Source organism: Squalius cephalus, assembly GCF_949319135.1.
Source record: "Squalius cephalus genome assembly, chromosome: 5".
Classification (NCBI taxonomy): Eukaryota; Metazoa; Chordata; class Actinopteri; order Cypriniformes; family Leuciscidae; genus Squalius; species Squalius cephalus.
The window spans coordinates 16,998,515-17,021,117 of NC_137126.1; the positions used below are offsets into that span (position 1 = coordinate 16,998,515).

Below are 22,603 nucleotides of genomic sequence, written 5' to 3' on the forward strand. Positions count from 1 at the left end.
GTTTATACCTGTATGATATTACGCTGTAGCCACATTGGACCAGCGGTTTGTAAAATGGATGATTCAGCTGCGGGCGCCATCTTCTGATCAGACGTGGGAATTCATTCGGCGTGACCGTCACAGTGCATTATGGGTATTCTATAGCCATTGATTGTACATCAGTTGTACACTTGTTATTGCGGTGGATTGTGGATTTGAATAAGTACACTCAGTAATGTCCACTATGTTTTCGGGCACCACTACAAATGGCTGTCCCCTCAAATAGTGCCCTATTTAAGGGTATAGGTGGCAATTTCGGACACAGCCTATATCTTTCTGTTAATCCTGAAGAAGACCTTGATTAGTTTGTTCAGGTGTGTTTGATTAGGGTTGGAGCTAAACTCTGCAGGAAAGTGGTCCTTGAGAGCCAGAGTTGAGAAACCCTTGCTCTAGTTTTAAATGCATGTTTTTAAGGCAAAGCTAATATGGAATGCAAAGCTAATATTAAAATGCCTTTCCTAATTGCTTATTTCCAGAACATGCCGAGTTTTTGCATTGCAAGGGGAAGAAGTTTACTGATTTCGATGAGGTTCGTCAGGAGATTGAGGCAGAGACAGATCGCATCACCGGCCAAAACAAAGGCATTTCACCGGTCCCTATCAATCTGCGCGTCTATTCACCTCATGGTACCTTCATTCATGCACATACAGAGAAGTTATTTCAACATGATCAGATCTACATATTCTGTTACATATAAGCATGCATTGTGAAACGTCACATGAAATCATGTCACCCCTTCTCTTCGCCAGTCCTGAATCTCACCCTCGTGGACTTGCCTGGTATGACCAAAGTGCCTGTAGGTGACCAGCCGGCCGACATTGAGTTCCAGATCAGGGAGATGCTAATGCAGTTTGTGACTAAGGATAACTGCTTGTTGCTGGCTGTGTCTCCTGCAAACTCTGACCTGGCCAACTCAGATGCCCTCAAGATTGCCAAGGAGGTTGACCCTCAGGGTGGGTTGTCATCCAGCAGTGACTGACACTTGTTCTAAAATAATTGCAAAATTTCAGACATATCTTTATGTGAGATTTTTAAAGTTCTTTTCTTTTAAAACTGTTCCTGATCATGTGTGTGTGTGTGTGTGTGTGTGTGTTTCTGAACAGGTATGAGAACTATAGGTGTGATCACTAAATTGGATCTAATGGATGAAGGAACTGATGCACGTGATATCCTGGAAAACAAGCTTCTTCCTTTACGGAGAGGTGAAGTCAGTGTACAAAGAGAATGCGTTCATACTCTTTCCACATAAATATAGCCTCTCAGGAACATTTAAAAAGAGATTTGCACTGTAATAAGTATAATTCTATACATTTGACACAAATTAAAATCCATCCATTTAAAAAGATTATTACAAATATGGTAACACTACAATGTCTCATTTGTAAACATTAATATATTAACTGACATGAACTAACAATGAGCAATGCATTTGTTACAGTATTTATAAATCTTTGTTAATGTTAGTTAATATAAGTACTGCTGTTCATTGTTTGTTCATGTAGTTCACAGTGCATTAACTAATGTTAACAAATACAACTTTTGATTTTAATAATGTATTAGTAAACTCTGAAATTAACATGAACTAAGATGAATAAATGCTGTAGAAGTATTGATCATTCTTATTTCATAGTAACTAAAGTAGTTAACTGATGTTAACTAAAGAAACTTTAGTTTCATTACTTTAGTAAACAACAATTAATACATGGAAATTCATTGGTCAGAAGTTGTTAAATTGCACGTCTATGTATAACTTTTTAAAGCAGTGGATCTCAACCAGGGGGCCAGAATATTCTAAATAATAGCAAGAACATCAGGATATCAGGATGTAAACTGCAATAATATACACCCCTATCCCCCCCTTTGTGTTTTGCACTTAAAGCAAAGAGGTGAAAGGGCAAATGCATGTCTACGGTTTGGTAAAATATACATCCTTTGTACAATTTTAAACTGTATAGCCATGGCATGATTACACGAATGAATGAATGATCCCTCAGATGTACATTGAGAACCTTGTATAACCGACAGTGTTGGGAAAGTTACTTGGGAAATGTTATAGGTTACAGATTACAAGATACCCTATTTAAAATGTAATAAGTAGTGTAACTATTTCAATTACTTTATTAATTACTTGATTACTTTTATAAATTTCTAATGAATGTTTTTATCTGTTAATCATTTCCAAACATTTAAACCAGGCAGGTTTAATTAGCCTACTCAACACTCAATTTCTGTCAGACTTTCAAAATCCTACATCACTTGAATTAAGATTATAATAATTTAATTTTAAAGCACAGCCACCACAAAATCACACTTTAGCACCTCTTTTTACTTTGAGATTGTTCTGAGTTTAAATACAGATTTAAATTCATAACAAGAAGTAGTTTAATAGCTACAGTATTATACTGCTTTTAAATCAAATCCTTGCAATAGCTATGACAGAAAACACTGGCATCTAACAATATATATTTTCTGTCAAAGGGTTCATAAACAGAAGTGTGGCTGGTAAAGACGTCTTTAGCTAGCTAGCAGACTAGCTAATTTGTTATGAATGGAGATTAACATCGTTAAATAAACTACTGGACATGCACCAAGCAATACAGAGCTAAAATACGTCTTGATTAGCAGCATGGTGTTGGCAGGCGGGAGTAGGCAATGCCTTTCCTACTTTATTTAATGACTGCTTAAAGTTACATACCTGCAGATGCTTCCTCTGGTTCGACATTGAAACCTTCGATATCAATAGCATTTTAATAGTTGGCAAACATATTTTGCACTGAACAGTTATATTTGCACCCTTTTCTGATTTATAGATGAAGTGATTTAAAAATTTCCAGCACTGGAACTAATTTTTTATCTTTCGCCATGGTGGCAACTCTCAGACTGTCACGTTTATGTTCAGTTAGTTTCATTATCATGGACTTTTTGGGTACGTCTACATGACAACGATATGCTTATAACAAATACGTTTTTCCTTTGAGTTTTACGAGTTTGCCGTTGTCGTGTAAATGAATGGCCAAAATGCTTAAATAGTATTACGGTTTTAGTTGAAAATGGTGTCGTATAAACAGCCCCTTAGTTTGTTTTCATTCTCATCATGTGTTCCTTTGTTCAGTTTTCCCACTCCTCATTTGTGTTCTTGGTTTCAGCTGTGTTCTATTAATTATCCTCGTTTGTGTTTGCTATATAAGTTGATCCCTAACATTCATTCTCTGTTTGGTCTACGTTGCTCAACCGGTTTATTCTTGTATAATCGTCATTAAACTTTGTGTTGGAATTATACTCATCTACGTCTGTCTTCCTGCAACCACCTGTGACACAGACAGGTTGTAGCCTAAAGCTTTCAGTGGCAATGTGGATTGATATAATTGGCAGATGTGGTGCGTTGCAAATTAAAAAAAAGCAAACCATTCAAAAGCATCAGAATAGCATCGCTTTACAAAACGGCCTTTAAAAGGCAATCATGCACATCAAAAACCGGGAAAGCAACAAATTAATATCAACATATTCTTGCTTTTTACAGAAAATATTCAGATGTAAACCCCTTTGTTATCGTTACAAGAAGTAACTGTAATGGATTACCTTAGTGAAAAACACCTACAGTATACCAAAATGTATTTAAAATACATTTATTTCATACTAAGTATATACAAACCATTAACATATTTGCTGACATATCGCTTGAGACTTACTGATGTAAATATTATAATTAAACTTTATTTTGAGTACTTTTTTATTGCACAATGTACATTTCTTAATATTAAGCCTAAAATGTGTTTTAATATCACTATTAGTAAGGATAGTATGATCACTGTATAATATCAGTCTTAAAATGCAAGATATTTAAATTGTACCTAAAGTATACTTGCAATAGTTCCACTTTAGCACAATCAAATGCACTTAAGTATAACTTTAGGCGGACCTCAGCACTACGTCCGGATCACTAAAGTGCATTAAGTATAAAATTACTTGTTCCAATTTAGCAGACTTTAAGTATACCAATTTAGTTGTCACCAATATGTTCAGTTTGTTTAGTTATCATGGGCTGCGTTCCAGTCCACTTTTAGACATGCACTTGCGAACTTCCCTAAGCACTTCCCCTCGGGGGAATCCCTGCCGCCATTTTGGGGTGCGTTCCACTTCATGAATAAATCATTTACAACACTTTCTGCATCCCCTAATCTAAAGTGTAAACTATTCATCACTTGTAAATATGTTACACATCATTCGTAGATTACCACTTCAAGAAACAATAAGGCATAAGATCTACGAATGTTATCTACGAATGATGTGTAACACATTTACAAGTGATGAATAGTTTACAGTTTAGATTTGGGAATGCAGAAAGTGTTGTAAATGATTTATTCATGCGTTTACACATCATTGTGTTGAACACTGTTACTTACCTGTTACAAATGATCTGTATGTGTATACAAGGCATTTACAACACTTTCTGCACCCTCTAATTGCTACATACATACAAAAAAATAACATAATTTATTAAACATTTATGAAACGCATATTCATGTTTTGTAAATGATTAGTTAATCATTAACTAATCAATTGTAAATGACTTGTAACTGAATCTACAAAACATACATAAAATAATTAACATATCACTTATTAATCATTTATGAACGCATAGTGATGTTTCGTAAATAATTAGTTAATCATTTACTAATCACTTGTAGATGACTTGTAACGGAATTTACAAAACATACATAAAATGTTAGTATATCACTTGCTAATCATTTATGAATGTTTTGTAAATGATTAGTTCATCATTAACTAACCACTTATAAATGACTTACAACTGAACGTTATTATAAAGTGTTACCACTGATTCTTTAACACGGTTCCCATTTATTTCCTTGTAACTTTACATGTAAAATTTTATTTGGCGACTTTAAAAAGTCCACCTCATAAAAATAGTTTAACAGCTACTGTATTTTTTTTGCATTTTCTGAAACTATTTTGATTTGATTGATTTTATATTAGCTATGACTATGTCCAATGTGCTATGTTTTATTATGCTGATTGACTGTTACTGTTATTTGGCTACTTTAAAAAGTCCACCTCATAAAAATAGTTTAACAGCTACTGTATTTTTTTTTGCATTTTCTGAAACTATTTTGATTTGATTGATTTTATATTAGCTATGACTATGTCCAATGTGCTATGTTTTATTATGCTGATTGCCTGTTACTACTTCAAATTGGATGTTCCCTTTAGGCTACATTGGGGTTGTGAACCGCAGTCAAAAGGACATTGATGGCAAGAAGGACATTACTGCTGCCATGGCAGCAGAAAGGAAGTTCTTCCTCACCCACCCAGCCTATCGACATCTGGCCGATCGCATGGGGACTCCCTACCTGCAGAAAGTGCTTAATCAGGTAGAATGACACAGAGAGCATGTGGGTTTTTTTTGCATGTTTTTCAGCATTTTAAACACCTCACTGCCATTTTGATACAGAAAAATATAGCCTTAAAGGTGCCCTAGAATGTGAAATTGAATTTATCTTGGCATAGTTAAATAACAAGAGTTCAGTACATGGACATGACATACAGTGAGTCTCAAACACCATAGTTTTCTCCTTCTTATTTAAATCTCGTTTTCGAAAAACACCCCTGAAAAACAGGCGAATCTCCACATAACACCGACTGTGACGCAACAGTCGGGATCATTAATATGTACGCCTCCAAAAATTTGCATATGCCAGCCCATGTTCAATGCCAGGCGGAACTGCGCAGCCGAATCATCGGAAGTTCTGCAGGTGAAGAAACAAGCGAGGATCATAGGGAAAATGGCAGATCTGTCTATAATCTATCTATCTATCTATCTATCTATCTATCTATCTATCTATCTATCTATCTATCTATCTATCTATCTATCTATCTATCTATCTATCTATAATCGGATACCGCTACAGTTTAATTCGAAGTTGTTAGTTTGCTCTGCCCATTTTACCACGGACTGTTTTTCTAACCTGGAACAATATCAAGCAGCCAGGCTTCTCTCAGCGTCTCATACTGACGAAGGGGGCAATTTCAACTAACGTTATATTCCCGCAAGCGGTAAGTAGTGATTTTATTAACGATAATTTACACTGTGTTATCTAGATCCAGCGCGATATTGTTTTTTCCTCGAGAGACATCATGGCTTGCAAACGAGCGAACGAAGCATGGCAGTTGCTCAGTGTTTGGATGTACAAATGAACACAAAAGTATTTTTTTAGTTCTGAAGCCTCTGAAGAACCAGTGTGTTATGTGAATTTCTGATGCGTAATTGTTCAAGTTCAGACTGAAAATCTTTGTCTCAAAGTCGTTCAATACTGTTTATGCATCAGTAAATCAAGCCAGTGACTAAACGCTCAACTTCACGTCGTTTCTCGCAGAAACTGCGTTGCAGTGATAAGATCTTCATTCACGCGATCAACAGACTGTCATCTGCTCAATGCTCATCACTGCAACTTTTTATGTGATGGTAATAGATCTAAATACTTAAAAAACTTCTCACGATTCGTTAATCTCGATAGCTGTAATAGTAAAAACGTATAAAAGCTGTAATAGTAAAAGTTTTCCAGATAGTTCTACATGTAATGCCAGATATTTCATATGCAAGCATGTCAGCCAATCACAGCAGTGGGCGTTTACTCTGAAGTCTCTCAGCAGACACGCCCCTTCAAACAGAGCGTTCAAATCAGAGGATGAAATCAGGCTAGGAAATATGCCTTTTATTTCTAAATTATAACAACTTTAGATCTAAAAAACATACTAACATTATAAGGGCACCCCAGGAAACATTATAAAATAATAAAACAATCCATTCTAGGGCACCTTTAAGTATATTGCTTAGCCAGTAACCGAGGGTTTTCATTCTCATCTAGCAATTAACTAATCACATCCGAGACACCCTGCCAGGACTGAGGAATAAACTTCAGAGCCAGTTACTGTCCATTGAGAAAGAGGTGGAGGAGTACAAGCACTTTCGCCCCGATGATCCTTCTCGCAAAACCAAGGCTCTGCTACAGTGAGTCTTATATGTATTACCCACTTGAAAATTTACAGCTCAAGCACATAGACAACCATTCAAAGGTTTGGGGTCAGTAAGAATATAAAAAAAAAGAAATGAATACTTTTATTAAGCAAGGACTTATTCAATTGTAAACAGTAAAGACATTTATAATGTTTATAAAAAAAATTAAGAAAAAGAAGAAAAGTGGGAAGATGAGAGATGTTATTTTTTTGTCATCATTTGGGTCTTAAACGAAGCGCTTCCTATTAATCACTTCCCTGAGATCCGGTCTCTTCTTCCTCACATCTCGCCTCCTCTGTGCTCAGCGCGAGTGGCCACGCTCTCCCTATGGCCCTGCCTCCGGTCCTTGGACTGTGGCGGGACAGAACCCCCAGAGGCTTAAGCCGGGGATATGGATCGGCGCGGAATATATTTTCTGAACCCTGCTGACTGCTCCCTCGCCTCTCTTTCCGGCCACTGTCTCAACAGATGTACCAAAAGTTTCAGAGGGCGAAACTGGGGCATCGAGGAGAAAATTATTTTCTTTCTCCCCGGTGTCCTCCAAGTTCAGTCACAGATGCCACCATCGCTGACATCAAGCAACCGATAGCAGCGGCTGTTTGTTTAGCTGCCCGGGGGTGCTAGATCCGTAGTGTGGCACAGTTCAGCAACCGCTTCAGGCGACAGTTCCTGATAGTCCCTCTTTTTGCAGATCTGCCTGGGAAACCTGCAGTACCGCCATGATGTACAAGGCCCCCTGGCGTGGCCTGTTGCCTTATATGCCCTGCCATTCAAGCGCGAGGTGGTCTGAAGCGGCCTGGATGGCAGGGCAGGAGCCTTCAATGAGGATGACTCACTCTGGGAGAGATAGTTTGCAAGCGTCTCCTCTACCCGGGCCATCTTCACATATCCCCTCTCAGCTAATCCTTCTACATCTGTGTAGTTCGAATGATAAAATTGATAAGTCCGGACTGAAAATGGCTTCTTCTACGACTTCTCCACTTCAGCTTAGAGGTCAGAAAGGAATGGAAGGCTCATGGGGGAAGGGCGAACATGGCCTAACAGAAGCGCTTGTCCAGCCTACCATGATTGACTTCCCGTTTTTCATGCCCCCAAGCCAGATCCATGACGTCCAGCAATTCCCCATATTACCCTGGCAGGTTGAGAAGACTCAGTACAGATACTTTCCTGCCTTCTTCAACCAAATCCGCTTCCTTTTGCGATGATGGCAGCAATATACTATCAGATTGCTCAAGCACACGATCGAGGCGTGAGAAACAGCTAGCCCTTTCTCAAACTCCTTTGCAAGCTCGACCTGCAAACCCCACAGCTGAAGCCTGAGCCGCGGGACGCAGACGCTCGTCCCACATCCCTTGAGCATAGGGACAAATGCAAACAGAGCTTTCTCATTGAGAATTTCTCACAATGAGCGCATTCAGAACCTTCGAGCACTGAACGCTCATGCTCCTCTCCCAAGCAATAAACTCATAGATTGCGTGTGTCCTCAGATGTCAAAAACCTGGGACACGGAGACACATACTTCCTAGAACGCTTGCTTGAATTTCCCATGATCTTGCCTTCACCACGCCCTAGCAATACAAAAGGCTCCTGAAGACAAAAAAAGCTGATGACGTGTGCTACGAAGAGTACACGTATATACGTAAGATACTTCTGGGTGCTCCGATAATAATGTAATACGGACTGTTGCCAACAAATCTGTTTGAAATGTTTTTTCACACATGCTTCAGACACTGGATACTCTGATGGCGACCCCATAGCGTCCATCCTAGACACAGTGTAGAGTTCCTATTCGAAAGGGAACTATTTAGTAGCACAACTGTTTTCAACTTTTATACAAAAAATATTTTTTTCTTGATCTCCAAATCAGCATATTAGAATTATTTCTGAAGGATCATGTGACACTAAAGACTGGAGTAAACACTGATGGAAATTCAGCTTTGCCATCACAAGAATAAATTACTTTTTAAAATATATCAAAATTGAAAACAGTTATTTTAAATTGTAATAATATTTCGCAGTATTTCTGTATTTTTTAATCAAATAAACGCACAAAACATTAAACAGTAGTGTATCTATATTTGTGTGTGTTTCTGTGTGGTGGTTTGTATATTTTCTGTGACTCACACATAGAACTCACTATGCTCTGGTTTAAAGGATGGTTCAGCAGTTTGCAGTTGATTTTGAGAAGTGCATTGAGGGTTCAGGAGATCAGGTGGACACGGTGGAGCTGTCCGGAGGTGCAAGGATCAATCGCATCTTCCATGAGCGCTTCCCCTTTGAGCTAGTTAAGGTAATTTGACCATACTGTGACAACTGATGTTCTCTGAGATCAAAGCAATGCAGTGCTCATACTTTCTGTGGGATTATTTAAATTATATTCTCTCATATTATATAAAGGAAGTGTTTCTCTGTCTGTTAATGGTGACTAGATGGAGTTTGATGAGAAAGAGCTGCGTAAGGAGATAAGTTACGCCATCAAGAACATCCACGGTATCAGGTGTGAAGCCTCTACCTCAAACAGACAGTCAAACACATTCGCTAACTCACCTGTTCTGAGATCAAACTCTCTTTGATGTCACTGTGACATTTTGAACAACTGCTTGCTAGATATGAAGTACTGCACCAGGAGAACCATGTCATGAAATATAAACTGCAACCACAAACTAATCAGGAATTGTAAAACACATAATTTAGATCTCTGACTGCTCTGTTCATTTCTTTTACTTGTCAGGACTGGTCTGTTTACTCCAGACATGGCCTTCGAGACTATTGTTAAACGGCAGATCGCCAAGATTAAAGAGCCATGTCAGAAATGTGTGGACCTGGTCATCACCGAGCTGGTCAATACGGTCAGGCAATGCACCAAGAAGGTAAAACTTATTCCATGTCTGTCTATACCGTATACCCATTTGACCTTCATATACACTACCGTTCAAAAGTTTGGGGTCAATTTTTTTAAATAAATAAATAAATAAATAATTACTTATGTTTTTTATTTTTATTTTACTCTGCAAGGATGCATGCAATTGATCAAAATACTAAACTAGACTAAACTAAATTGTTACTTAAGATGTCCACTTTCCATTCATCAAAGAATCGTAAAATGTATCAGGGTTTCCACAAAAATATTTAGCAGCACAACTGTTTTCAACTTTGATGATAATAAGACATTTTTGAGCACCAATACAGCAATTTTTTTAATCTGAGGAATCATGTGACACTGAAGACTGGAGTAATGGCTGCTGAAAATTTAACTTTGCCATCACAGGAAAAATTTACATTTGAAATTGTATTTATATAGAAAGTTGTTTTAAATTGTAATATTATTTCACAAAATTACAGTATTTCTGATTAAATTAATGTAGCCTTGGTAAGCAACTTCTTTCATGAACATCTAAAAATCTTACGACCCCAAATTTATATTCTCACACATATATATGTATGAATAATTATATATTATATATATATAACCATATCTGATGTCACTTTAGTTTAGAGTGAATCTAGTAAAGTCTTTTAAGAACCGTTATAGGTCATATTTAACCCTAAAATAAAAAAATAAAAAAATAAAGGTACGGTAGGCAATTTTTTCCATAACCACTTTTTGTTATTCTGGTTGAAACTCTCTTCACATCCTGATAGCAATCAATAATAGAAGTAGTCTTAACTTAAACAAATGTACAAATATCATCTGTGGAAATGTCAGTACCTAAAAATGTTCGTCAAAAATCATACGACGTCTGACCTGCCTGTCAGTGTATGTATTTCCATACCTCCCGCACATGAGGTAATTTAATGGCGTCTCTTATGACGCTTTGCTGAATCTGCTCTGGAAGTGCACGTGCACGTTAATGTCTAGCTCTCAAGGGAGGGTGGGATCTAATGCTTTCAAAGCTAGCCTGCTATTGCATCGAAATTGCGTACCCTACCTATAAATATTAAAAACATTTTGCCTCAAGAAAATTAATTATATATTCAAATTGTGGCATTATTTTGATGACATTTAAGCACAGTTCATGAAATAAAAATCGCAATAAAGTATAAATTATTTATTTAATGAAATATTGCATTTAATTTATGATAATGTATTTATTAATTTATTAATTTATGTTATTATTATTATTTTTTATTTTATTTATTTCTATTTTAAATTTTGTGTGTACAAACAAAATTACTCTTATTACTCTTAAGTCAAAACCAAAACATTTAGACACATTAAAATAATGAGAATGGGGTGGGGTATAAGTCATTTAACTAATGCACAATTATTTTCCGCACTTAAATAATCACTGAAATCTGATGTCCATTTGTCTGTGTTAATAAGATTTGTTAATAAGCTGACAGTGGTAGTAATTGATCCAGTATGTGTTTTGTGTGACAGCTGGCTCAGTACCCCATGCTTAGAGAGGAAATGGAGAGGATTGTAACCCAGCACATCCGTGATCGGGAGAGTCGCACCAAAAATCAGGTACAGCCCATCTAACATGCACCTGCCAACCCTTTACATATACAAACTCATGTGGTAAAACCAAGCTATAACTTTAACTGAAAAATAAGTAGTGAAATGTGTATTGTTGTTTTCTTTTTCTGTCATCAGGTCATGTTGCTAATTGACATTGAGTTAGCATACATGAACACCAATCATGAGGATTTCATCGGTTTTGCAAAGTAAGAACATACTAACTATTTACTAAACCTTTTACTAAATCCACCATAAGGTATGCTTTGCATGCTGGTAAAAGCATGGGGAGCTAGTTGCTGGTTTGCTTGTCACCAGCATGGGAAACGGGAGAACAGCATGACTACGCTAACCAGCTTAAACTTTTTTTTTAATTTTTTTTTTATTTTTTTTATTATGCTTCAACAATACAAACAAAAAGGTACATTAACAAATCTTGAAAATAACTGCAATGAGTCATCCTTAGGTTGAGCATCTAGTACAAAGAACAGACTCACAGAAGAACCAACAAATAATTAAATAAAAGAAATTCAAAAATAAATAAAATGAAGAATAAATCAATCAAAAGGGGCTTTTTAAATTAATTTAAACATATCCAGAAGAGAAATCAATTTAAGGGCTTTCTGATTTTTTACAAATTTTAAAGATTTGCACAAGAGTTTAACCTCATTCATCCACTGATTAAAGTTGGGTTTAGATTTAAACCATCTGCATTTATGAATGAAAAACTTTCCAAAACATAACAAGAAATTAATCACAAACTCACAATCTTTGTTTTCCAGACAGACACCAAACCTAATCAACTTCACCGTGAGGGGTGGAATTTCAACCCTTCTAGCCCTTAACCAATTCTACACCTCATTCCAAAAGGGTTGTGTACCATATCACAATAAAAGAAGACATGCTCAAAATTTTCAATATTTGTTTCACAAAAAACACAATTCACATCAAAATTAAATTTCAATCTTAAAAATTCATTAGTAGGATAAATCTCGTTTAAAATTTTGAAGTTCACCTCCTTAGCTTTTGGGGGGAGGGGAAAAGACAAATAATTTTTCCTATTTTTTTTTTTCTTTCCACCGTATCAAAATCTTTAAGCACAAATTCCTGTCTAATTGGGTTTGGGTAATACGTCTGTAAAATAAAACTTCTAATGATTCTATTTGTGCATTTTTTATCATAGAAATCATAACCTTCTAAGGAGAGCTGTCTCAGTTTTGGGGAGATTTTGGAGTACAACATGTCTTCTTTAACCATTAATCTTAAAGGAATTGGTATGGCTCTGATCATTCTATTAAAAAAATTAACGGTATATTGTAATTGAAATTTCTCACAAAACTCTCTATACAGTAACACATTTCCATTATCATCCAAGAAATGGGCAATAGCCCAAATCCCTTTAGATTTCCATTCCTCAAGATATACAGATTTTCTGCCAAACTTTATATAACTACAATTCCAAACTGGAGTGTTGTGAGGCGGGAAGTTATGTTTGAACAATAGTTTCCAATAGAGCAGCACTTGCTGATGGAAGGCTGAAAGTTTAACTGGCAACGAGGTACACTCAAAGTCACAACATAACAAGAAGTTTATTCCCCCCAGTTTGTTAAAAATAGCATTGGGGACAATAAACCAAAATGAGTGTCTATTTTGAATGAAGGATTTTAACCATTTCAATTTCAAAACACCATTCATAATTTCAAAATCGATTGCATTCACACCACCGTCTTCGTATGTTTTAATCATGTCATCCTTTCTTATGTACTGACACTTATTCCTCCAAATAAATTTAAAATTCACCTTATTTATTAATTTAATCATTCGCGTCGATATGGGCAAGGAGAAAGCAGGATAGATGAGTCTGGACAAACTATCCATTTTAGATAAAAGAACTCTTCCAAAAATTGTAAGATCCCTCTGCAGCCATCTATTTAGTATGGACTTACATTTATCTATGTTAATCGACACATTCTTATTCTCCATAACATCTTTATCTTTAGAAATAGTAATCCCCAAATATTTAACTTCCCTGTTAATTTGTATATTAAATAATGACTGCAAAGGAAACTCATGTAATGTTAACATTACACATTTGTTTAGGTTTAAATATAACCCCGAAGCTTTAGAAAACTGGTCACTAGAATGTAAAGCTAGTGGAATTTGAAATTCATTTTTTAGAAACAATGTTGTGTCGTCAGCAAACTGACTTATAATTATTTGTCTATCCAACACTGTTAGACCTTCAATACCATTATTTTTAATCAATATAGATAATAACTCTGCAACCATTATAAATAATAATGGTGAGCTACCACATCCCTGACGAATCCCCCTTTTAATTGGAAATCTTGAGCAGGTTCCATGCCCTAGAGCTACAGAGCTATTGATTCCATTATATAGCATTTCAATTAAGTTTATAAATTTGACTCCAAAACCAAAATGCTGCAAGGTTTTCAAAATAAAAGGATGCTCAACAGCATCAAATGCTTTGTAAAAATCTAAAAAAATAAGAAACCCACTCTCTTGAACCACTTCACTATAATCAAGTAAATCTAAAGCCAATCTAATATTATTATGAATCAACCTTCCTCCCAAAAACCCTGACTGTGTCTCACTAATTATAGTAGAAATACCCTTTTTCAGCCTAGCAGCGATAGCCCCTGAAATTTTTTTATAATCACTATTAAGCAAAGTGATAGGCCTCAAATTGTCTAAGACTCTTTTATCTTTACCAGCTTTTGGAATCAATGTAATCAAACCTTGCTTCATGCTTTCAATCAATTCTTTTTTTAATACCTTCTTTTAGGGCACAGAATAACAGATTTCTCAAATCTCCCCAAAAAATGTTAAAAAAATTATTAGTGAGCCCATCTGTCCCTGGGGATTTGTTTAAAGGCATCTTCTCAACAACTGAATCCAATTCTTCAATTTTAAGATCTGAATCACATAAAAGTTTGAAAGAGTCCTCAATACGTGGGATATTGTTCTGAATTTGAGCAAAAAAAAGATCTGACTCAGATCTGAAATTCTTCATTTTGTAAGAGGAAAGCATTGAACTTCCAATAACCTTTGTTTCTAAATTGCTTATTTGTGGGTTCTAAAACGAGATCTATAAAACAATGATCTGTTAACGGAGCTTTAGAAATTGTAGATTTTGAAACATATTTTAGAATGTTGTCACTGACCATCCAATAATCTATTCTAGATTTGCTCTCCCCATTTGGTTTAAACCATGAAAAACATTCAACCTTAAATAACGCCAAACATCACTCAAATTATTTTCTGTCATCAAAAAATCAACACTAACATTAAGACGCCCCTTGTTAAGTCTATGAGGCCATCTATCTTTCCACTCGTCAGGAACCATATTCCAGTCCCCTCCTACTAAAACATTATCAGATGGGAACCGCACTTTAGTTTCTGAGATCATATTAGAAATATCTTCTAATAATTTCTGGTTTTGAGCTGCATTGTTAAAGCCATAAATATTAATTAGAATGAAAAAACTACCATCAATTTTCAGTACCACCAGTGACCACTTCCATCAGCTTTATGAACGGCGACTTCCCCAGGACATTTGTTGAAACATACTGCCACACCTCCAGAACGGTTAGAACCATGGCTGAAAAAAATCTTCTTCCCCCATTGATTAGTCCAGAAAGATGCATCCGAGTCCGAAGAATGAGTCTTTCTGCCCTTTACAAAATAGAAAAACTGCTTTCCTTTTAACAATGTCCTTTAGGCCCCTAACATTCATAGAACCAAAAATGATTTTGTTCTTAATCATTACACTAAAACAGAGAGAGAGAAAAAAAAAAAAAAGAAAAAAACAGAAAAAAAAAACAGAAGAGAACTATAAAACCACAAATCGAACCACCACTTATTATAAGCTCACTCAGTCACTATATGAACCGCGACTTTCAAATAGAGCTCTAGTGTCCCATTGAAAACTTACCAACTGCTTGATTGACACTTAGAAATGTATCAATTCACCCGTCAACGCCAATCCGTCTTCCTTCAATGAAGCCATATGGACCGCGAAAGAAAGCGAGCTTTCCTGCCCTCCTTGCTTGATCAATTTGAGGCCAAAGCTTTCATCTGTCTTCCAAATCCTCTCGAGGAAGCATCCCAGCCTATGGACGATGTCAACCGCTTCTTCCATCTTTGCCTCCATCTCGGGTGCAAACTTACTGAGAATCTGGATGACATGTGATCTGATATCTTCATCTTTTTTTTCTTCAATGCCTTTGATACGGAGACACCATCTCATTCTATATCTTTCCTGTTCTCTCACCCTCTCCTTAAGATCACAATTATCCTTACGAAGATGCTCATTTTGTATCTCCAAGTCCTTGACTCTTTTCTTGCACTCATTCATCTCTTCTGTGTTGAACTGAATCGCCTTCGTTAAGCTTGCAATCATGGCGCTGCTCTGCTTAGATTGCTCGCTTAAATCCGCCAGTTTCTCATCCACCCTCCTTTTCAGTTTTAAAATTGCCTCCAAAATGGTTTCGTTGGAGATATCCGCCTTCTCTCTGTCAGCTGTTGGCTTAACCCTTTTTTCCGCAGGATTTTTACTTGGAGTTGCAGGAAGAGAGCCCTCTCCGCGTTCTCTTTTGCTGTTTACAGAGACCTCCATTGCGTCGTGCTCCATTTCTCTGGCCTCAATTTTCTTTTCAATATTAGGCGACATATCTTTACCTTTGGGGTCTAGTTTTAGTTTGGCAGGTTTAATCAATTTTTGAGAAGTCATCGCGTGACAAGTCAGTTGGAGTTACTCACTTTAAGCAAACTTTTGGGAACAACTATAACGAGCTTCAGAAAACACGACTGCTCAACCCGCCATTTCCGTACCGCCCCAACCAGCTTAAACTAGCCTGGACGAACACGGAATTCATGTCTAGTTTGATGATGTCTAGTATGTGGATCAGCATAAGCCATTCTGTTCTCCAGCTTAACTGGTTACATAGCTGGTAAAGTTATAGTCATCTAATAAAGTATTGCAGGTTAAGATCATTAAGAAGTCTGATGGGAGAACCAGGACATCAGTATCTGCTTTTCAGCAATGACCCCTAACATTCAAATTTGGTCTTGTGGCTAGTTGCAGTCTCTTTGTGTTCTTTATGGATATTTCTTTTTTCTGTTCATCTCTTCAGCGCCCAGCAGAGAAGCAGTCAGATGAATAAGAAGAAGGTTGCTGGCAATCAGGTAAGCAGAAGACAGAATGAACAGATGCTGCGTCCTACATGCATCACACAGCCTGGCAGATGTTTGCCGCCTCACTCAAACATTTTTTATGTAGGAACACCAGAAGCAGGTCTATAATTGGACACTGCATCACTCAGTGTCTGTCATATTATGATATTTTAATTAATGAGAATAGGGGTGGGTGTTTTTAAAATGCTCTTTAAACGTAAGTAATAATGAGGAAGCCTCTGGGTTTTAAAACTAAAATAATTTTAATTGTAAATTAAATCATATAAATGTAGAACAGTATTATTTAATAAAATATTTAAATTAAATTATAACACTTTATTATATTATATATTAACTTATATATTCACAAAACTAATATATAAAAATATTTTAATTTTATATTACATCTGTACTTTTGTTTAATTGCAATGTGCATAACTGTTCTTCAAAATGCATGATAGGCTTGCCTTTAATTTGGACATGTCATGGCCTTTCATTAGGCCTTTATCAGTAGCTTTTTTTAGAGTACTTAAAATTTTATAATGTTCTCTGAGGTCTACTAATAATGTTATCAAGATGGAAACATGAAAAAAAAAACACTCCAATTTAGAAGTAATGGGCTATTTTCTATCCTGTTTTTGACCCTCTCTTTCAAACACTGCCGCATTCAAGACTTGGAAGTAAACGACCACTGCTATGATTGGGAAACAGTTTTGCTTATTAAACTAATTTTCAACAGCCCTCCATTACATGTGTGGAATTGGTTTGAAAACTTCCGATGTTGAAACATATCTCGCTTAGTTGAAACATTTGTGAAACATGTATGCATATTAAAAATGCTTTATAAGTCTTGGTTGTGGCAAATAAAGTTTAAAGGTCCCATTGCATGGATTATTTTATTATTTTAGAATGTTTCCTGGGGTGCCCTTATAATGTTAGTATGTTTTTTAGATCAAAAATTGTTATAATTTAGAAATAAAAGGCATTTTTCCTAGCCTGATTTCATCCTCTGATTTGAACGCTCTGTTTGAAGGGGCGTGTCTGCTGAGAGACTTCAGAGTAAACGCCCACTGCTGTGATTGGCTGACATGCTTGCATATGAAATATCTGGCATTACATGTGGAACTATCTGGAAAACTTTTACTATTACAGCTTTTATACGTTTTTACTATTACAGCTATCGGGATTAACGAATCGTGAGAAGTTTTTTAAGTATTTAGATCTATTACCATCACATAAAAGGTTGCAGTGATGATGAGCATTGAGCAGATGACAGTCTGTTGATCGCGTGAAAGATCTTATCATTGCAACGCAGTTTCTGCACTCTCACTAATGATTTCACCAATGCAAACATGAGGTATATAAATACAGTAAGAGCTTCGTTGTGCAGTGTAACAGCGTCATTGATTTCATAACGAGTTTTGGCAAGTGTCCAGATAAACTCGCGCTGTGTGATTGACAGCTTGGGCGATTGGAAAGGGATTGTTCTTTGATCGCTTTCTGTATATTAATCACAGTTTAAGTAAGATTATTTTCATCCTACTAAGAGAAACGAACGATGTGAAGAGTGATCGCTACTTCCATATTAAATCACTACTTACCGCTTGCTGGAATATAGTTGAAATTGCCCCCTTCGTTAGTATGAAACGCTGAGAGAAGTCTGCTTGATATTATCCCAGGTTAGAAAAACAGTCTGTGGTGAAATGGACAGAGCAAACTAACAACTTCGAATTAAACTTTTGCGGTATTCGATTATAGATAAACATCAACCACGCCTGTTGACATTTCGCCATCAATACGCCTGTATTCCTGTGGGCGGAGCTTAGTCAAAAAACGGTTCTAGTGATGTCATTAAAGAAGGAAGTAGAGGGATGTAGTCCAAACTGGCCGTTCGATGTAGTCAACTTCTGTTAAATAAAATATCTCGCTTGGCATTGAACTTTGAGCTTTATAATTTCACAGATATTATTTATACTCTAACAACAACATTACACACTAACTAAAGTTTGAAACATGGGATCACGAAGAACGGAACCTTTAAGTAGGCTACTTGGAGGTACCACAGTTATGGTTGGCAAATGATAACATGGTGTTTTGTGTTAACTGAATTATGAATGAATGTAACATATTCATCGTTTATCCTTTTTGACAGTAACAAAACAGAAGATGTCACTCACTGAAACTGTTATTCAGGATTACAGCGAATGGCTTAGATCAAAACTATAACAAAATCAGCATTATCTACGTTCTTTTGGAGCCTTCACGTGCTATGGAAAAGATGATATTTTCCACTTGTGAACTGGTATTTACCAGTGTGCTGTGTTCAAGTGCTTTTGTTGTCGTTAAAAACAAAACAAAACAAAAACCGTAAATGTGGTGCTTTCTGATGATTAAAACATAATTAATAATTAAAAAAATAAAACATGACATAAAATGATTAAATATGAACCAAGGAAATTGCGGCGAAGTTGAAAATTGAGTGTTAACGCATTATATTACAATTGTTAATGACACAACATTGTATAGGCTACAAAAACTATCCGCTAACAGTAGCAAAAAAACGTTTAGTTGTGTACAATGCTTACCATTCACGACTCTTGCGTTGCTCTCCGCCATTTTGAAAAGGTCAAAGGTTATCTCATCTCGGCAACTCGTTTTCTACGAGCTGCCCAGTGGAAAATACCACACGAGGGGGTGTTCATGTGCATTTTCCACGTCGGCTTTTGGTATTTACCATAATTGCCATAGCACGTGAAGGCTCCATTTCTTCCATATCTGGGAAAACCCACATTAACCCCATAAATGCAAAAGCAAATGAAAGAATAGCTAATCACAACTATCACAACTAATCTTTTTGACTGTGGCGTTACAGTATAAATATCAGTATATATTAAACAATCTGTATCAGACAAAGCAATAGTGACACATGGTAAAAACATTGTAAAATGTGTTGCGACATTGCTGTCGGATCCAATAGTCCTCACTGCGTCACAATTCACAGTGTCTTACTGATGTAATCTGACTGAAACGTCATTAAAAATAAAGTTCATCCATGCGTTCTTAATGTTAGGATCACAAAGATGGCAATGCAAAGACTGTGTTTTTCCACAACGTGGCACTTTAAAACGTATTGTAATTCCCAGAGGCATCTCTATCGTTTTTGTTGTTGGTGTAATCCTGTGTTTGCGTCTGTTTCTTATTTACTACTAAATGACATGCGTGAATTGGTGGGCGGAGCTAAAGAGACAATCATGCAGAAGTAGGTGTTGATCTGATTCCTGGTTTCAATAAAATCTGTTTTTGGACTAACAAGGAAGTTTTGAGTTCTGAAACTTTTAGGATATTTTTATAGTACTATGATATCTTATGTGTCAAAAGATCAAGGAAAATTTGATTTCTCAATTCATGACCCCTTTAAGAGGGGTCACATTTTTGCCATTTCTAGTTAGGAATAATTCACATATTGAGCCTGAATTATCTTATTGCGTGTTCCATTTAATCATGTTTAACAATTCTGGTTGTGTTTCTTGTGTTAGTGGTGTGAACTGGTGACTGAAATGTTTTAGCATCTTTCTGCTACTTTTGTATTCTGTTCATCTTGTCTGTTCTCTCTGCTGCCTTTTCCAGTTTATAATTACCTATCTTAAACCCTGTCTTTGCTTTGCTACTGTTGCTATGCCAACACGCCTCAGGATGAGATAATGGTAAGTGTGCATTGACTGCGGCCTCTTTGGTGTGTGTGTGGTTTACTAATGCACTCTGCCGTTTTAATATAAAATAGTTTACAAAAAGACAAATAACTGGTTATGATCATTAATTAATCCTAATCAGTACTAATCACAGTAGTTTTTTTTTTTTCATTTACACCTAAATTTAAAAAAAAGCAACCAAATAATATGACATTTTTAAATTCATGTTTAAATTCATGTGTAACATTTTTGATGTTAAACTTTTAAATGGGATTACAAATTTGCTACACTACTGTTTACACTACTGTTCAAAAGTTTGGGATCAGTATATTTTTCAAATATTTAATGTTTTTGAAGGAAGTCTCTTATGCTCATCAAAGCTACATTATTTAATCAAAAATACAGTAAAAATATTAGTACAATTTAAATTTGTTTATTATTTTTATAAAAACTGATCATTTTTTTTCATGATTCCATGAAGAAAAAAACGTTCAAAAGAAAAAAACGAATGCGTCTTTGCTGAATAAAAGTATTAATTTCTCAAAAACCCAAACGTTTGAACGGTAGTGTAGATACATTTTCACTAGTGGTCTCAGACTTTAGGACCCCACTGTATTTGCAATGTTCTTCTGATTTGTTCTTCTGAGAAATCCCACACTCACATACACAGAATTTTGAAATTATAACATGGAATACTTCTGGAATACTTGATTCTGATTGGTCAATCATTCTGCGTTCAGATATTTTTGTATGACTGCAGAACTGCACAATTGGTCATTGTCCCAACTGATTTCCTACATAGCTTTGCATGTTTATGTCTCTCGTATCATGCCTCATTATTCTCACACTAATTTTTAACCAATATTACTTGTTCATTCAGTTATATATTTGATAAGTATAACAATGACTGTATGACTGTACACTATCCCTTACGTCCCACACGTTTGCCTGTGTCTAGGTGATCAGAAAGGGTTGGCTGACCATCAATAATATTGGCATCATGAAAGGAGGAGCGAAGGAATATTGGTTTGTCCTGACTGCTGAGAATCTGTCCTGGTACAAAGATGATGAGGTGAGTCCCCTGATGTCTTTTCTTGGTTGCTTTTCATTTAGCAAAGCTTTTTATCTGATGCAACTCACAGTATACGCTCTACAGGGGATGGTTTTCCTGAAGCGGCCTTGTTTTCTTTTCATATACTCTGTGCTTTTTAGTTCAGTATTATTTCCATCAGCAGTAAGGCTATATTTATTCTAAATTCACAATGAAAGCATCTTATCCTACCAGTAACCCATGCTGTAAATGCAAGAAAAGAGAATGAGATGAATGAGGCCATACAGTATAAATGAGTGCATTAGTTCTGTTTTTTACTTCAGTAATGGCCAGGTATTGCCGTCTTGATGGTCTGATCAAGCACAGGTGTTATGGTACTTTTGTGACCCCCACCCCACCCCCACTGTCAGTCCCGAGGCATGAGGCATGAGGAGAAACAGACCAGGGGCTGGTGGGAGGGCTGCTCTGGGGGTTGGGAAGGTGGCATATGGTTTTCATTACCATACATACCAGATTTTGGTCCAACACTTCCCAAAAGGCCTTGCTGTAGTTAGTTTAAGCATGAAGAGAAAGTCCTTTTAAAACAAAGGAGTTCCTAGTCCAAAATGACTTAAATTACATTTGAAAAAAAAAAAAAAAATCCATTTAGCATATAATTGTTTTTCATTTAATCTCCTCATTTAAAAAAAAAAACCAAAACCCACAGTTATGTCCTGCCTGTGCCAAAACAATTTCTTTGTGGTCCAAGTGGATGAAATAAGAGTCCAAACAATGACAATTATACACAGCGAAAAGACTTTTATTTTCCATCAAGTCAACGTTGCAATGAATCACATTTTCTTTCTTTCTTTCTTTCTTTCTTTCTTTCTTTCTTTCTTTCTTTCTTTCTTTCTTTCTTTCTTTCTTTCTTTCTTTCTTTCTTTCTTTCTTTCTTTCTTTCTTTCTTTCTTTCTTTCTTTCTTTCTTTCTTTCCACACACAGACATGCTCACACACAGACAGTATATAATATATAAATATAATAATATATGTACACACATATATTATATAAATAAATACTTTTTTGTTAGATGCAATATATATATATATATATATATATTTTTTTTTTTTTTTTGATTTTTCTGTTCCTGAATGTCT

The 22,603-nt window shown here is 36.0% G+C and overlaps 1 protein-coding gene across 9 annotated transcripts in view; it reads left to right on the forward strand.

Annotated features, from left to right (window-relative positions):
• Nucleotides 1-22,603, forward strand: part of dnm1b (dynamin 1b) — a 51,871-nt gene that overhangs the window by 13,089 nt on the left and 16,179 nt on the right. For all 9 annotated transcript variants that reach the window (XM_079870661.1, XM_079870657.1, XM_079870658.1 and 6 more), the window contains 13 exons: nucleotides 516-665; nucleotides 789-992; nucleotides 1,143-1,241; nucleotides 5,269-5,429; nucleotides 6,924-7,066; nucleotides 9,227-9,362; nucleotides 9,502-9,569; nucleotides 9,804-9,942; nucleotides 11,454-11,540; nucleotides 11,670-11,740; nucleotides 16,688-16,739; nucleotides 20,420-20,431; nucleotides 21,375-21,488. In XM_079870661.1, coding sequence (XP_079726787.1) covers nucleotides 516-665; nucleotides 789-992; nucleotides 1,143-1,241; nucleotides 5,269-5,429; nucleotides 6,924-7,066; nucleotides 9,227-9,362; nucleotides 9,502-9,569; nucleotides 9,804-9,942; nucleotides 11,454-11,540; nucleotides 11,670-11,740; nucleotides 16,688-16,739; nucleotides 20,420-20,431; nucleotides 21,375-21,488 — 1,436 coding nt within the window. The remainder of the gene's footprint in view (nucleotides 1-515; nucleotides 666-788; nucleotides 993-1,142; nucleotides 1,242-5,268; nucleotides 5,430-6,923; nucleotides 7,067-9,226; nucleotides 9,363-9,501; nucleotides 9,570-9,803; nucleotides 9,943-11,453; nucleotides 11,541-11,669; nucleotides 11,741-16,687; nucleotides 16,740-20,419; nucleotides 20,432-21,374; nucleotides 21,489-22,603) is intronic.